Genomic DNA, 18,081 nt, shown 5'->3' on the forward strand with positions numbered 1-18,081 from the left:
CCAGTAGCAGGACTTCAAGTTCTCACAGTTATTTGCAAACTGCTTCTACAGATCAGATTGAGCTTGTGGGATCAGGAGTCTATCTTTGTTTTATTAATTTTTAAATTTTTTGAACCTCCAATGAAAGAGTCTTCCAGAATCACTGACCTCCCTAAGGGGAGGGTAGAAGTATTCCACTGCTGGCCAGCCACAGCGCTTATCAGGGAATCATGGTTCCTCTAGTGTGCTGTCTTAATCCCTCTTCCTGACTGCCAGAGTGACTTGACTAAAGTTAACCTTTAGACCGCAGTGCCATGCCAAATGCGATCCCAGCCCAAAACAACATCGTACAATGCCGTGATCCATCAGGAGGTTAGCACAGGACTTTCCATCTCACGGCGACATTAAGGTCAAGATCTGCAGTACAGCTGTGGGCTGGATTCTGTGTAAGGTCACACATAAAGGAGAACAGAAAGAGGAGAGTGACCAGCATCGGGTGTGCGGGACAGTGGCCATCTCCCTTAGCAGTGGCCACCTCCCCTGGTGGTGGCTGACTCCCCTGGTGGTGGCAGTGTCCCATGGTGGTGGCAGTGTCCCCTGGTGGTGGTCCTCTCTCCTGACAGTGGCAAGCCTGGAGACTGAGATGTGAGGGAAGAACCTGCCCCTGTGGCAGTCAACAGTGGGAGAGCCCAGTCCTGGACAGAGCCACATCTGTCCCTAAAAAGCTACCATGTGCCACAGTGAAGATGATGATTTTCTGGAAGATGGGACAATCACTTCGCAGGGATTATTGTGTAAAAACAAAAGCAAAGACAACCACAGACAGCAGTGCTGTGAGCCCTGGACACAGGCAGCCAATAACTAGCTCTTCCTCTTTATGAGCAAAACACAAAACGAGCTGGTTTCAGGGATCTCTTCAAGGAAACACAATGCGAAGCATCCTCTGCTCCCGGGGCACGAGGACCGTCAGCTCAGTGAGGGCCATCAGCTCAGCCTGATGTTCTCAACAACAAACCTGAGTCATCAAAAAGAGGCCTGAAGGCCAGGCGTGGTGGCTCATGCCTGTAATCCCAGCACTTTGGGAGGTCGAGGCAGGTGGATCTCCTGAGGTCAGGAGTCTGAGACCAACCTGGCCAACATGGTGAAACCCCGTCTCTACTAAAAATACAAAAATTAGCTGGGCATGGTGGCACGCACCCATAATCCCAGTTACTTGGGAGGCTGAGACAGGAGAATCGTTTGAACCTGGGAGGCGGAGGTTGCAGCGAGCCCAGATTGCGTCATTGCACTACAGCCTGGGCGACAAGAATGAAACTCCATCTCAAAAAAAAAAAGACCCATAATGTTCAGAAGAGTCTATGTAAGGAGAAATTTTAAGTTTAAAACAGATATCGCCTCTGGAAAGGGTAATCTTCAGTGACTGAGGGAGCAGTGGGTGTCCACCCTACCTCCCAGCGTCAGGTGAGCATGGAGGCACCGTGAGGAGGAGGGTGCAGCCAGCGGCTTGGCCCAGCAACGAGAAGGCTCACCGAGGGAAGGAAAGTGCTTTCGGCTTTGCCAGAAAAATAAAAGCTCCAGGATTCTGATCCACCGTCACTTTGAATTTTGTAGCCTTTTATTCTGATTTATAATTAAAGTGAATGAAATGGCCAAGAACAGCCTTGAAATTTCCACTCATCTTGCCTGTGATCAGTAGCAGTTTATACAAATACCAGGAGCATAAGGTTCATTGATTTTTCTTTTTTTAGTTCTAGCCATTGGCACCAAGGAGCAGAATAGCTAGTTCATAGGCAAGCCAGAATCATTCACTGTACTTAAATGGTTATTAGAGAGGGAGAAATTAGTCTATAATGTTAACACAAGAAATATATTCCAGAGTGGGCAGGCAGAGCACGTTGGAAATAGACCTTTCACAGATGGCCCTTTTTTTATGAAATTACTGTAAGTATTCTATTTTTTAAAAGGCAGAAAAAATAGAACTTTCTTCAGGACATTGTCATCCAGTGGCCCACAGCAAGAGCCAAAGAGAATAAGAATGTTGAGGACATCCCTGCAGCGAGAACACACAATTGGGGTTCCTTTTCCCAGTCACCACAAAGTCCTTCATTTCCCAGTGCCATTAGCTTGTTTAGAGAGCTTGATGATCATTTAATTATCGAAGCTGGTGCAAGGATCCTTTTTTTTAATTTTATTTTGAAATAATTTCCAATTTCAGACTTGTAGAAGGGCCAGGAAAGTAATTTAAAGAACTCCTGCATTCCTTTACCCAGGTTCCCTAAATGTGAACATTTTAGCATGTTCACGTTATAGTCTTTTTTTTTTTTTTTTTTTTTTGAGACGGAGTTTCGCTCTATCACCCAGGCTGGAGTGCAGTGGTGCAATCTCAGCTCACTGCAACCTCCACCTCCCAGGTTCAAGCAATTCTCCTGCCTCAGCCTCCTGAGTAGCTGGGATTACAGGCACATGCCACCACACCTGGCTAATTTTTTTTATATTTTTAGTAGAGACGGGGTTTTGCCATGTTGGCCAGGCTGGTCTCAAACTCCTGACCTCAAGTGATCCGCCTGTCTCAGCCTCCCAAAGTGCTGAGATTACAGGCTGACCTCAGTATCATTCTTTTTCTATGTCTCTGTCTGTCTGTAGGTACAGACACACACATCTGTTAGGTTGGAGCAAAAGTAATTGCGGTTTTTGCCGTTACTTTTCATTCTTTTTGCCATTACTTTTGCACCAACCTTTATACTTATTTTTTTCTGAACCATTTGAGAGTAAGTTGCAGAGTTAATGCTTCTTTACATCTAGATAATTCCATGTGTATTTCCTGAACATAAGGACATCTCCTGGTACTATGTTCTTTTAATAATTACTCCAGCAAGCTAGGTGTGTAGTGCAGGGGCTCTGCAGGTAAAAGGAGGAGGGAGGGTCCCTGGCATGGCTGTGTCACGGATCAGATACCATGGGCAGCTTGGGCCACATCTCATCGGTTCTCTGTGGTGGCAGGCAGCTTCATTCTCTTGGCCTTTCTGTTGGGCCAGTAACGATGCCAATTAAAATTGAGATCTCAAGATGGGAAGGTTTGTCCACAACGTACAAACACTAACCAACCAGCCTTTGGAGACTACAGAAGTCACATCATGCTGTATCTAGGTTTGATTTAAGCCTCTAAACTAGTCTAAGACAGCATCTTTTACTTGGCTAATTAGAGGCAAGCAGTTTTTCCTATTCTTTAATCATTACTCTCTCAAATACTTATCTGCTTAGCAGAGAAATTGGAAGAAATGAGACATTTAAACTAACAATATAAATAAGCATTGCTACTGCAAGCCTCGGGGAGCTTCAGTGATGAGTGATGGCATAAATACAGACCCTGTGTACATCAAAGTATATGAATTGACAGGTTTCCATTGTCGGCAGTGAAGGTTTCCAACAACGATGGCCATTACAACTTTTCTTGGAAAAAGAGCTTTAAATCCTTTAAATCTGGCCATTAACATAAAGATCAAATGGACTACATGCTTTTATTCCATAGATTACAGCCCATGATAAGCCAAAACCTTCACCCTCATACACACGTGGCTCTCACACCTACAGGAATCCCCTCATTTAATGTGTGGCTTATGGCCTCTGTCTATCAGCAAACTCATCAACGGAATCAGCCTTCCTCCAGAACAGAGTTTTCCCTTTCTGAGATAATGCTGCAGTGCAGTAGGTGAGCTGAGTGCTGTTTAATTTTGTCAGAGAAACCAAAGACTGTATGAAGTTGGCAGGAGGTGAAAGGGGTCCCAATCCCTTAGAAAAAATTACTATTAACATGCTCTCTCTATCTGGTGAAATGAACAGTTAAGTGGTAGAGAAGGGCATAAATGAAAAGATATCTTCCCAACTACTGGTCCTACTCTTCATGATCTTTTCTGTAACCTTCCGGAAAGTTTCTGTATGTGTAAACATATACACAGATGAGGTTGTGCTGTGTTAAACACACCTTGCGTCTTTCACGTAGCAATGTATCCGAGAGGTGTTTCCGCATCAGCTCACGTGGGTTTATAGCATTCTTTGTGTGTCCATTCCCGATTCTGGACTTGCAAGGCCAGGAACTGACTATTCTCCAAATCCTCTCCTTTGTCCGTTCTTATTCTCCAGACTTTGTGTACCAAAATGCACTGGCTTCAGTGGGCCTCCAGGTCTTCGGTGAGCACGTTTCCAGAACCTTGGGTGACTAAATGAGCAAACTAACGCCACTTTATAACCCTTAACCGTGTGCCCCTGCTTGTGTTGGTCATGCACGTAGCCCATTCCCTGAGCATGCTAATCTTCAGAGAAAGGGCAGACCAATGGCCAGACCCCTTTGCTGGATGGCTCCTTAGTATGGACATTACCTCCCAGGAAACCCAAAGCGAAATGCACCAGCCCATTTCTGCTGTTATTTAACTTAAAAGAAGACGCTGTGCAACCACGAGTCAGAGAGCTGTGCAGATGGTGGCGATGTGGTTACTAAGGCGCTCCACTGTACCCCAGCACTGGGACTTCAATACAAGTAAGGGTTCCCCTACGATGAAGCACATCCTGCATTTGGTCATCATAAGGGATAGCTCCCACCTCGTTAGGTTTCCTTTCTCCATAGTCTTGCAACATCCCTTTACTCTTTATTTGTTCTGCATCCTTCCTCCTCTTCTGGGTTTTGTTTGGTTTTGCTTTTTAACAGCAGTGTTTTGAGCTACTCATATTTCCCATAATTCCCATAGCTGAGACCATGGGGTTGTATTCTACATAACTGAGACACCAAAGTAAAGGGCAGGGGTGAGAGCAACACGTGTATTGCTCATGCTCAGAGGCCTCTCCCAGGTAAGAATCAGCCACGAAGCCAACTACTGCATTGCATCTCAGTCTCCCCCACACCCTATCACAGAAGGAAAGGGGCTGTGAGCAGTGTGTTTGCCACACAAGGCTCCAGTGGGGGCACACTGCAATCCCAGATTCCACCCAGAGTCCACGTCATTCATGTTTTGTAACATCTTTACCAATGCCTGATTTGTCTTGGGTCCGTTACATTCATTGAAGTTTGACCAAATGGGTAGGAATATCAAAAACGACAAAGGAGTTGATTCCTGAATCCAGAGATCAGAAAGAGGGAGGTAGCTTATTAATAACGTTCATTCATCCCTCAGATATCGATCACATGCCTTTTACATGCCAGCGCTTGCTTCGCAGGGTGTACCCTATGTCTGTCCTGCCTCCTCACTGAGGAAGGGCCTCATGCCCACTAGTTCCCTGGATCCTCACAACAGCCTGGGAAGGTGGATGGTCACATCACCATCTTACCTTCGCAGAGAGATGCATTGAGTTTGCCAAAGCTATATACATTGGGGCTCTTGATCTCTGGCCACATCCTTCTCCCTTCTGTGTCCCCACTTTCCCTTGGGTACCGACATCGCCTGGTCTCAGGGAGTTCAAGAGTCACATGCTAACTGGTTGGGTCTGACCACCCCGATGCCCTCTTCCCCTTTATCTCTGTCCCATACCCATCGTGTGGTACGTCACATCCCAGAGGGCAAAAGCCTCAGTCGGCGAAAGGCACGGGTGACCTTTGGAGGTGGAGACGGTGCACACCCAGCCCAGTTTTGCTCACAAGGTATAAATGTTACTTTTAGCGGCCATGTGCTGTCGGGTGGCCTAGAGCTCTGAGGCCATGGACAGCCACACCTGCCCGCTGTCACAGACTGCTGTAGAGGCTGCCCTTCCAATGGTGGTGGTGATCTACCTGCCTGCCTCATCCCTGAGGAGTGGCAGGAGGCTGCCTGCAGTCATCTTTTACTCATTCACTTGGCGTTCATGCAGTCATGCTAGGTGCCCCCTCAGCCCTTTAGCCTCTTTGCCTCTTCTTGCTCACTGCTCAGCTCCAAGATGGCACCTGAGGCCATTGCCCATCAAGCTCATGGTGATGAGTAAGGTTAGATCATTGATAGTAGGAAGAATCTCTTCCACATTAGGAATGCAGTACCTTCTTGAATCTACTGCTTTTCCTTTCTCCAAGGATCCAAAAATCTCTGGTTTTCCTTATCTTTTTCAGTAGGCGGTGGTGGTGGTGGTGGTGGTGGTGATGGTGATGGTGGTGATGGTGGTGATGGTGGTGGTGATGGTGATGGTGGTGATGATGGTGGTGGTGGTGGTGGTGGTGGTGGTGGTGGTGATGGTGGTGGTGATGATGGTGGTGATGATGGTGGTGGTGATGATGGTGGTGATGCTGGTGGTGGTGGTGGTGATGATGGTGGTGATGCTGGTGGTGGTGATGGTGGTGGTGGTGGTGGTGATGGTGGTGGTGGTGGTGATGGTGGTGGTGGTGGTGGTGGTGGTGGTGATGATGGTGGTGATGATGGTGGTGGTGATGATGGTGGTGATGCTGGTGGTGGTGGTGGTGATGATGGTGGTGATGCTGGTGGTGGTGATGGTGGTGGTGGTGGTGGTGATGGTGGTGGTGATGGTGGTGGTGATGGTGATGGTGGTGATGGTGGTGGTGATGGTGGTGGTGGTGGTGGTGATGGTGGTGGTGGTGGTGATGGTGGTGGTGGTGGTGGTGGTGGTGGTGGTGATGGTGATGGTGGTGGTGGTGGTGGTGGTGGTGGTGGTGGTGGTGGTGAGGGTGATGGTGATGGTGGTGGTGATGAGGGTAGTTTTCCACATTAACATCTTGGAAAACAAGTAGTTCAAGATCTTCTCCAATTTGACTTATAGTAGATTGTCTATTTCCAGGGCTACTTTTGCTAAGAGCTGTGGAAGGCTCATTTATAATGCATTGGCAGACCTTCTATGGTGGAAAAGGAGACAATGTTTCTCACCACGCCGAATCTGGAGTAGAAATAGCTGTGCTGCCCCCTGCCTCTTGGTGGGGGAAGGGGACTTCTTTGTGGTTTGATCTCCCTCAGAATAAAAAGTTCTCCTGAGTCTCATAGCTGATCTAACCCTCAGGTCATCCTGCAGCCCTTCCAGGCTTTCTTCCGGGTTGCTTGCTAAGACACACCCATGGCTCATTTCTGTCCCGTGGTTGATGTGGCTGAACTTCAGTAGTTCAGTTTCTACTGTTTGCCCTCAGCCTGCGCTTGCCTCTTATCTCTCCACCGAAGTAAACCAATTTAAGAAAAGCTTTCATTTGTTAAAGTGACATTTTTCCCTCTTTGAGTTCAGGGAAAATTCCAAAGAGATTTACAGTGAGAAAGAAGAGGAAGGTGTTTCCAGCAGTGAGCAGTTTTGAGACCAGAAGCCGCACAGCAGCACTCAGTTTGACTGCGGGGCAGCAACTGGGTTGATCTAGGCTCCACAACTTCCCCCTTAGCTCTGCAGACCTCAGCACAGGCGGAGCACGAGCCCTTAACCAGGAAGGGATTTTTGTCCCATTTTATCACAGTACTTAGCTTTTTGAGCAGTGGGCACCCTCAGGAGTGACCCTTCTCTGGACACCAGCTTTAGAATTGGATGTCCTCAAGCCTCCCTCTCCAGGCTTCTCAATGGGAAGCTTCCTGTGGTCCCCTTTTTAGAGCTTGGGAAATCTCCTTTTAGTTTGCTTTTTTATTTTTCCTTGGCAGTAAAGCCATGGCTTTTGGAAATGTCCCATTGGACGATGATTCGTGAATGCCATAAAGACAGGACTAAAAGGAAACGGTCAGACCTGTGCACTCTTTTCGCAGAACACATTGATAAATTTAGAGCAGGACAGACATCCAGCCTAGACGTCTATCTGTGCGCCCTAAATTCATCAGTGTGTCCTGTGAAAGGGGGAGAGAACATTTTACCTTGCTTTGCTCGTCCTTTTAGGGACTCACGTCCTTTTATTAGATTTTTTCCAGAAATTCCTTCTTGCTCATCTTTGCATGGTTAGTGAGTATCAAGAGAAGCACAAATGATCTCTTATTAAAGCAGCACACATCCCAGCCTCTGGGAGCCCTGACTGTTGATTCACTTGAATTCTTCTAGGCAATGAGTATTGATGAATCAGGTTCCAAAAGGATGTTCCCAATGCCGACTCTACTGAGCTGTCACACTTGCCCCAAATGCTTTTGCCTTGTGACTTCTGCTGCTTCTCCATTCTCCGCTCTCGCATACGGCTACTCCTGCCTTATTCCCTAGTTTGGCTTCATGTCTGCCCTCACACTGATCTTAGGACCTACTCAGCCTCACACGATAGTCTTGGTATATCCCTGAGTTTCTCAGCAGCAGGTACTGTTGACATTTTGAGCCAATCATTCCTTGGGGCGGGGGCAGTGTCCTGGGCCTTGCAGGATGTTCCGCACCATCCCTGGCCTCTGCCCCCAGATGCCAGGCTTGTCCCGCCCAAGTCATGATGACCAAAAATGGGTTCCCTGGGGGCAGAATCATCCCTGGTTGAGAACCACTGGTATATCCAGAGGAGGGCTATTTCTTTGGCTGTTGTCGTCTGAATGTGGAATTCTAAGGAAAGTTGGTTTCTGTTTGTTTAACTGATGAATTAAGTATAGACTCCCGATTAATTCCTAGGAAGAAACAGCATACCCTTATTTATTTTTCAAAGAGCCTTTCTCAGTGTTTGCAAATGCCCTGTGCACATAGGGTGATGTGAATTGCAGATTCTGCCTCTGCTGACCTTGGCTTTGAGGTGCTTTGTGCTCTTCCAAGGAAATACACCATGGAAATGTGGGGTGTGAGAGTGGAAGCTTTGCTACCCCACATGTGGGAGGCAGGACGGATGTGACAGTAAGCCTCATGTCTGTATGGCTCCACAGAGTAACTTGAAAGCCCACAGGCAGCCCCTGCCTCTCATCCCCTCTGCCCCACCACACACATCACCCACATACTCACCATTCATTGCAGTGTGAAATCTCCTTGGGTGAAGAGTAGATGGTTGCTTATTAAAATGGAAATAAACTCAGAAGCTGGGTGCGGTGGCTCACACCTGTAATCCCGGCACTTTGGGAGGCCAAGGCCGGCAGATTGCTTGAGCCCAGGAGTTTGAGACCAGCCTGAGCAACATGGTGAAACCCTGTCAATACAAAAAATGCAGAAAATAGTCAGGTGTGGTGATGCGCACCTGCAGTCCCAGCTACTCAGGAGGCTGAGGCGGGAGGAACGATTGAGCTCAGGTGGTTGAGGCTGCAGTGAGTCGTGCTCACACCACTGCACACCAGCCTGGGTGACAGAGTGAGACCCTGTCTCAGAAAAGAAAAAAAAATTAATAAGCCAAGAAAGGAAAGCTGTTTGTCATAAAGACCTTACTTTGAATTTATGACATGCTTTCCACCTCAACAGGTACTTAGGAGCAGGTTTTAATTGATGAAAAGTAGGTGGGAAAAGGGTAATGAAAGTAGCTTCGTCGCCGGGCATGGTGGCTTATGCCTGTAATCCCAGCTACTCGGGAGGCTGAGGCAGGAGAATCACTTGAACCCAGGAGGCAGAGGTTGCAGTGAGCCGAGATCACGCCACTGCACTCTAGTCTGGGTGACAGAGCAAGACTCCATCTCAAAAAAAAAAAAAAACAAAAACGAAAGTAGGTTCTCAAGCACACCTCCTAGAAGATAAAGTGTGAAAAAAGAGCTGAGAAAGCACAGCCCGTGAGACCCAACTGCCTTGTAAAAACACTGGCAGCATGTGCTGGCCTCTCGCCTTGGCTGGGTTCTGTGCAAAACCCCATACATTTCACCTTCGTGACAACCTTGGGCAGGAGGTGTGATTGTTCTCCCAGTGTTACAAATGAGCAAACTTGGTGGACCCCACTTCACAGTTAATCCAGAGCTATTCTCTGCTAGAGACCCAAGGATGCCTGGTTAGTTTGAAATGTGTGCTAGCTCAGAGTTAATTCGTATTTTCCCTGTGGTGCTAGCAGCAGGTCCAAGGGCAATAATTGGCAATATCTTGAAAATAATTCTTAGGATCCTTAGTGAAACTCAGCTCTTCCTGCTTCAGAGTCACCCTGGGCTCCCGGGGACTTCAACACGCCACTACCCTTGTGGGTGGCTGACAAAGTGAAGAGAATACTCCTTCCCCACTTTTGGGGTCAGGTTACCAAGCCGTGCTGCCTAAGCAGCTGTGTGTCTCAGCGACCCCAATGCAGCAGTTCTGCCTGCAGCCTCGACACGCACAGAGCGCCCCAGTGGACTCTGGAGGAGAGGAACAGCCGAGACAGCAGGCCTCTCCCTGCCTCCCCAGGGTGCCATGCAAACCTCCTCCAGCCTGAGACCACCTTGCAAATGAGCTCCAGTCACCCAGCCTGCCCGCTGGCCAGCTCTGTCTAGGTGTGCTAAATCCTAGCTGGGCCAGGTGCAAATCTCCCAGCCCTGCCGCCACACCTACCTCATATCGCTTGAAGCTTAATTTAGGGGCTGGGGTTGCTAGAGCAGCCCAGTAGGAAGGCAAGGATAACACAGTTTTTACTTCACTACAAATATTGCAGCAAAGAACCAGATGTGGGGCAATAACTCACCCCCTCGCTTGGTCCAGGGGTAACTGCCTGCAGCCCCAGCCGACATCCTGGCCTTTCAACACGGAGCTGTGACTGACAGCCCTGCGTGCGTGGCTTCCGTGCTCTCAGCTCTGCTTGCTCGGTGAGGTGGACGTGAGGGAACAGGGGCTGTCCCCTTGTTGCTGCCTCATTGCCAGCCGTGCATTCCCACCCAGGGCTTCTGTTCAGGGTATTTCAAGGTTTACAGTTGGGTAACTCGTCGTTGTCTGCTGTGCCTGGCTTTTGAATCCAATAGGCCTGCAAGTTCTCCGAGATTACTCCTGCCTAACCAGCCCTGAGTTCCCCAGGGCCATGCCCCTCCCCAGAGAGGGCCCTCGGAGAGCTGCTCCCGCATTGTCATGTTGACTGACCTTTCCTTCCTTTTGTCTTTTCTCCACAGTGTGGCAAAGGAGCAGAAAACTTTGACAAGTTCTTCACACGAGGACAGCCCGTCTTAACACCGCCTGATCAGCTGGTTATTGCTAACATAGACCAGTCTGATTTTGAAGGGTTCTCGTATGTCAACCCCCAGTTTGTGCACCCCATCTTACAGAGTGCAGTATGAAACTCACCAGCGAGAACAAACGCCTCCCCAGCCCCCAGCCCTCCCCACAGTGGGAAGTGATCCTTAACCCTAAAATTTTAAGGCCACGGCCTTGTGTCTGATTCCATATGGAGGCCTGAAAATTGTAGGGTTATTAGTCCAAATGTGATCAACTGTTCAGGGTCTCTCTCTTACAACCAAGAACATTATCTTAGTGGAAGATGGTACGTCATGCACAGTGTCCATTTTAATTCTGTAGAAGTTACATCTGGCTCTAGGTTAACCCTTCCTAGAAAGCAAACAGACTGTTGCCCCATTTTGGGTACAATTTGATATACTTTCCATACCCTCCATCTGTGGATTTTTCAGCATCGGAATCCCCCAACCAGAGATGTTAAAGTGAGCCTGCCCCAGGAAACATCTCCACCCAAGACGTCTTTGGAATCCAAGAACAGGAAGCCAAGAGAGTGAGCAGGGAGGGATTGGGGATGGGGGAGGCCTCAAAATACCGACTGCGTCCATTCTCTGCCTCCATGGAAACAGCCCCTAGAATATGAAAGGCCAGGATAAACCTAATCACTGTTCCCAAACATTGACAAATCCTAACCCAACCATGGTCCAGCAGTTACCAGTTTAAACAAAAAAACCTCAGATGAGTGTTGAGTGAATCTGTCATCTGGTACCCTCCTTGGTTGATAACTGTCTTGATACTTTCATTCTTTGTAAGAGGCCAAATCGTCTAAGGACGTTGCTGAACAAGCGTGTGAAATCATTTCAGATCAAGGATAAGCCAGTGTGTACATACGTTCATTTTAATCTCTGGGAGATTATTTTTCCATCCAGGGTGCCATCAGTAATCATGCCACTACTCACCAGTGTTGTTCGCCAACACCCACCCCCACACACACCAACATTTTGCTGCCTACCTTGTTATCCTTTTCAAGAAGCTGAAGTGTACGCCCTCTCCCTTTTTGTACTTATTTATTTAATAGGCTGCAGTGTCATTTATGAAAGTACGATGTACAGTAACTTAATGGAAGTGTTGACTCTAGCATCAGCCCCTACTGATTGATTTTCCTCCCTTCTCTAGCCCTGGATGTCCACTTAGGGATAAAAAGAATACGGTTTTGGTTCCCATTTCTAGTTCATGTTGAATGACACGCCTGGAGCTGTAGAATCAGGAAACCCGGATGCCTAACAGCTCAAAGATGTTTTATTGATAGAAGGATTTTAATATGTTTTGCAAATGCATCATGCAATGAATTTTGCATGTTTATAATAAACCTTAATAACAAGTGAATCTATATTATTGATATAATCGTATCAAGTATAAAGAGAGTATTATAATAATTTTATAAGACACAATTGTGCTCTATTTGTGCAGGTTCTTGTTTCTAATCCTCTTTTCTAATTAAGTTTTAGCTGAATCCCTTGCTTCTGTGCTTTCCCTCCCTGCACATGGGCACTGTATCAGATAGATTACTTTTTAAATGTAGATAAAATTTCAAAAATGAATGGCTACTTTACATGATAGATTAGGCTCTTACTACATATGTGTGTGTATATATATGTATTTGATTCTACCTGCAAACAAATTTTTATTGGTGAGGACTATTTTTGAGCTGACACTCCCTCTTAGTTTCTTGATGCCACCTTTCGTCCTGGTTCCTTCGCCACTCTTCCTCTTGGGGACAACAGGAAGTGTCTGATTCCGGTCTGCCTAGTACGTTGGTGCACACGTGGCATTGCCGCAGCACCTGGGCTGACCTTTGTGTGTTCGTGTGTGTGTGTGTGTGTTTCCTTCTTCCCTTCAGCCTGCGACTGTTGCTGACTCCAGGGGTGGGAGGGATGAGGAGACTCCCCTCTTGCTGTGTGTACTGGACACGCAGAAAGCATGCTGTCTTGCTGCCTCTGCAACGACCTGTCGTTTGCTCCAGCACGCACAAACTTCGTGAGACCAACACAGCCGTGCCCTGCAGGCACCAGCACGTGCTTTTCAGAGGCTGCGGACTTTCTTCCAGCCATTGTGGCATTGGCCTTTCCAGCCTTGGGAGGAGCACGCTGCTTTGGTGAGACACCCCCATGCGAGGTCCTCAAAGTATCCGGGTTCTACCACAAACAGAAACAGAATGAAAGTAGCTGTCAGTCCTTGTAGAGAGCCGCTCTGCTTCCTCCCAGAAGCATCTCCCAGCTAAGCTTGCATTATTTTTCTCCTCTGGCTGTTTGCTTGAAGTTCACAGAACACACAACCATGAAAGGCTTTTTGAGGTGAGAGGCCCAGCTGGACCTGGCAACCCTGAGTAGAAGGAGAGATGGGGTAGGGAACGGGCCCAGCCAGAAAAGAACCATTTCTTCTGCCATCTTTTATGCGCCATAGACATCAAGACTTCAGGGGGGCCTGGCTCCCCTGTCTCTGCAGCCCTGCAGGTCAGTGCACGATCTGGGTTCGTGTCCTGACCAAGTGCGCCTCCTTTGATCCGAGGGGAAAGGGACTGGTTTATAGAAAGAGCCTAGGAGACAAAAGAGCCGGTTCCCCTGCCCAGAATGGAGCAGCAGCAGGACAGACCCCCACGAGGCCCCCCAGAGAGGAGGAAGGTCCCACAGGAACACATGAGGTTAGGGACCCTTGTTCAGCACCCCAAACAGCCTGCCTGTTTAAAGCAAGCAGCAGGCTTAGGCCTTCCCTGCAACCCTAACACCCACAAGTTTGTTTCTCTAGGAAACACATTCACCATCTCGGCTGGCTGTTACTCTCTCAGACTGTACGGCAAAGTTTTCCAAGAAAATGCCCTGACAGGGGTGCCCAGCACACTGCCTGAGGGACAACAGACATCAGAACAAACCCCCGGGGAGAAATGTCAAAATCAGGGCCCGGTGCAGTGTTGTCATGTGGAACCTGCTTTATCCATTGCTGAGTGTTGAATGTGGGTAATGGTTAGGGCTTTCCAGATCTCAGCAGCCAAAGACAGTTACTGTTGGAAGACTGTCATGCAGATAACCATGAGCAACGGCTCACCTCAGAATCAGTTTATAAAATTCTATGGTACTGGCCCCTTCGTGGGTATTGTGTGAAATGAGATGGTGGCGAGGGGTGCGCCGTGGAACTGCCACAGCCACGCAGGAGGTCCCTGGGGGACCCTTTGGGAAGTCCTTGCCCCTGAGCACTGCCTGATTGCCAGGGCCTGCAGAGGTCTAGGCCACCTGGCAGAATCTAGCACCGTCCAAATGCCCGCAGGACCCATGGAGCTATGACCACACCAGGCCATTCAAATGGCTCTGCATTATCTTCCCTTGGAAGGTGGCCACTCCTTGGTGGCAGAGCCTTTCCCTGAGGCTGCAGGCCATGGGCTGGCAGCCCGTCTCTTGGCATTTCAATTGAAGGTCACCAGGTGCTGGGTTTGAAAGGAAGTCACTGGAGTGCTGCCGGGGGCCGCCCTCCAAGGTTAATGCGAGGCCCACATCCAGGCAAGAACTAATTCAAAAGGCAGATCAGAAACCACAGGAGTCAAAATTATTGCTCCAGCAGTGCTTCCCTTCCTTTCATCCCCTGGCCTCGTGTGGTCCATGCAGGGCCACTGTCTGCCCTTTCTGATGCCACGTCTTAGGACTTCTTCTTCAGAATTTTGATAGAAAACCATGGGGCCAAGAGCTCTGGAAGCCTGGCCGGAAAGACCAAGGTTCATGCAGCCCAGCAAATGATTGTTGAGCACCTCTCTGAGCCAAAGTCCTTAGGCGAGTGTGGTGACTTCCTGGAAGGAGGATGCAGGCTTCCAGAGAGACTCCCACGGAGGTGCTGAGAAGGGAGAGGGAGGTGGGGGCTGCAGTCAGGAAGGAGCCAGAAAAGAACAGGGTTTGGGTGCATCCAGAAATATGCCTGCAGTAGGAGGGAGAGGAAGGGGTGCCACTGTCAACGGCTTCCCATCGGAGGTGGTTGGTGCAGATGGAAGTTTCCGTCTGCTGGCCCTCAAGAGAGTGTTTTGCCAGGGACACAGTCTGTTCCTCCTCAGAAAACACCCCCCAAATGCTAACAACATCCCGACCAGCTGCTAGAAGCCCCTTTCCCCTCCCCACCTTGAAGTAGCTCATAGTTCTCTGGGCAGAGCCAGACCATCCAGTGTACCCCAGAGGCCAGTAGGTTCCTGCCCATTTTCCTCTCTGGCTTCCTGCCAAGAATTATGGCAGCTGAGGATGAATGGAGAAGTCATAAAAACAACTAACACCGCACAACTAACAACTAACACCGCAGTTCCCACCTGGTTCCACTTAGCAGGAGACATTTCAGAGGTTTCTTTTGTTTTTGTTTCTGTTTTTTTTTTTTTTTTGCTGGGATTTGTTTTCTCAGTACTAAAAAGAGAAAAAGTGACAGTCTTGTATTTTTAAAAGCCTCGGAAAGGTGATACCATCTGTCAGTCATTTTCTCACTTTGGTCTTCTGAAGTCACCTGTTTCTTGTGTGTGCACATCACACCATTTCCTGTTTCTTTATAACCCAACAAGGGTAGGAGTGCCTGTTTCCCCTGCTGGGCACACCAGACAATCGTAATCACAAAACAGACACTGAGCCAGGGGCCCAAAGGGTGTGATCATGAGAGTTACCGGGACAGCAGTAGGCATGACAGTCACCAGGAAGGACAAGGGTGCTCTGTTGTTAGTGGCCACACACCAACTTGACAAGGAGTGTTGCGAATTTTTTTTTTTTTTTTTTGAGATGGAGTTTCACTCTTGTTGCCCAAGCTGGAGTGCAGTGGCACAATCTCAGCTCACTGCAACCTCCACCTCCCAGGTTCAAGCAGTTCTCCTGCCTCAGCCTCCCGAGTAGCTGGGACTACAGGTGCCCACCACCACGCCCAGCTAATTTTTGTATTTTTAGTAGAGATGGGGTTTCACCATGTTGGCCAGGATGGTCTTGAACTCCTGACCTCATGATCTGCCCACCTTGGCCTCCCGAAGTGCTGGGATTACAGGCATGAGCCACCATGCCCAGCCAAAATATTTTTTAAAAGTCATTTTCCTTAAGCTGCTTGGGCTACATGTTGTGAAATATACTGGACAGTCAACATTCCTGTCTCCTCCCATTCAGGCTGACACAGCAGATCCAGGGAACGTTATCTGTTTCTGCTGTTAGAAGATCCAGAAAATTGGGAAGGTTACCTGATGTACACATGGATGAAGGCTGTCATCTAGAAATGGGGTCAACCACAATTGTGTTAATTCCATAGTGTCAGGGATTCTTCGGGAAGGTCAACAGCATGAACGATTCTGACCCCTGTGCGTGCCTCCCATCTATGTGATCAGGTGACAGTTAATAACCGTGGAGGTCACACTCAGCCATCCAACAGCCTTACAGTGACCCTACACAAAAGCCCACAAATTCCAAAGACTTTTTCTTAACCTAAAGGAAGAAATTGTTTGTTAATTCCAGTAGAGCAACTGAATATACTGAGCTATTTATACTTTTTTATAGAGAACTTTAATAATAATTCTTTAAAAATGAGTTTTTAGAACAAAGCAACTGACGATTTCCTAAGATTCCAATGCCCTGGAGCTTGAAGGAGGACTTAGCCTGGGTCAGCTGGAGCGCCCCCGACCTGCTCTCCCACTGCCAGATTTTCCCATGCTCCTAGAGTATGGAGTCCCCGTGGGAATGACTGCAGGTGGAACTTGGCAGACTGATGCTCTGCGAGTTTTTAATAGACACTGGGGACAACTGCTTAAGGTTTAGAAACTTCCAAACCACAGGAAAGACATTTTTAGTGTCCCCCATCCAGAGGCAGCCCTGGAATAGGATTCTCAGGGGTTTCTGGGACCCCTTTCCTTGCTCCGTGAGGCTCTGTGGCCACCTTTTGGCAGGAGGAGGATGCTTCCTTGGCTCTGTGCCCAGACCCCCGTGGTCCCCATGTCTCTCACATTGGGTGAAGATTCAGAGATGCCCTGTAAGGATTTTGCCCACTGGGCAACTCAGAAATACTTCGATCTCCCAAGATATAAGAGGCAGCAGCAAATGTGCCTATTGACGTCTGTTTCATAGTTATCGCTTATGCGAGTAGACAGAACTCGACTTTTCAGCAAATAGGTGTCAAGTCCACTTTATAAGAACCTTTTTTTCTAAAATAAGATAAAAGGCGGCTTTGCATTTTCTGATTAAACGACTGTATCTTTGTCACCTCTGCTTAACTTTAGGAGTATCCATTCCTGTGATTGTAGACTTTTGTTGATATTCTTCCTGGAAGGATGTAATTCTTTTCTTGAAGGGTTGGTTTACTAGAATATTCAAAATCAATCATGAAGGCAGTTACTATTTTGAGTCTAAAGGTTTTCTAAAAATTAACCTCACATCCCTTCTGTTAGGGTCTTTCAGAATATCTTTTATAAACAGAAGCATTTGAAGTCATTGCTTTTGCCACATGATTTTTGTGTGTGAAGGACATACCACGTTTAAATCATTAATTGAAAAACATCATATAAGACCCCAACTTTGTTTGGAGGAAGAGATGGAAGTTGAGGTTTTTCCTTCTGTATAAGCACCTACTGACAAAATGTAGAGGCCATTCAACCGTCAAACACCATTTGGTTATATAGCAGAGGAGATGGATGTGTAAATTACTGCATTGCTTTTTTTTCAATTTGTATAACCTCTAATCTCCATTTGCATGATAACGCTTTGTTAGAAACATTAACTGTAGTTTGGAAGCAAGTGTGTATGAATAAAAATAATGATCATTCCTTTGTGTAGTTGGCCTTATTTGCAGTATGGCAATTATTTTTCCTCCAGTGTTCAACAAATAGCATTTGACTTCAGACACACTCCACAGAACGCTTTCATCTCTTCACCTGTTTTTCAGGCATGACCCTCCATTTACAGTGGCATTTTTTTTTTTACTTAAAAAATCTATCTTGCTTTGAATCAAAGCCCAGACAGTGACTGGGATGGTGTTCTGGCAGGTCCTGTGTTCATTCATTCATGCAGTGTTCACAGAGCACCTGTTTAGGGCCAGGAGTTGTGTCAGGCCCTGGGGAAGAAGAGGCTGGCATGGCCCCTGCCTGCACGGAGCTTACAGTCTTGTGCCCCAAACTGCAAGGGATGCCCGGCAACTGAT

At 47.7% G+C, this 18,081-nt stretch overlaps 1 protein-coding gene across 2 annotated transcripts in view; it reads left to right on the forward strand.

The window, feature by feature from the left end:
- Positions 1–17,707, forward strand: part of PRKCA (protein kinase C alpha) — a 502,365-nt gene extending 484,658 nt beyond the window's left edge. For both annotated transcript variants that reach the window (XM_024234784.3, XM_024234783.3), the window contains one exon: positions 10,842–17,707. In XM_024234784.3, coding sequence (XP_024090552.1) covers positions 10,842–11,006 — 165 coding nt within the window. In that variant the 3' untranslated portion in view covers positions 11,007–17,707. The remainder of the gene's footprint in view (positions 1–10,841) is intronic.
- Positions 17,708–18,081: the final 374 nt, after the last annotated feature.

This window comes from Pongo abelii, chromosome 19 (assembly GCF_028885655.2).
Source record: "Pongo abelii isolate AG06213 chromosome 19, NHGRI_mPonAbe1-v2.0_pri, whole genome shotgun sequence".
NCBI lineage: Eukaryota > Metazoa > Chordata > Mammalia > Primates > Hominidae > Pongo > Pongo abelii.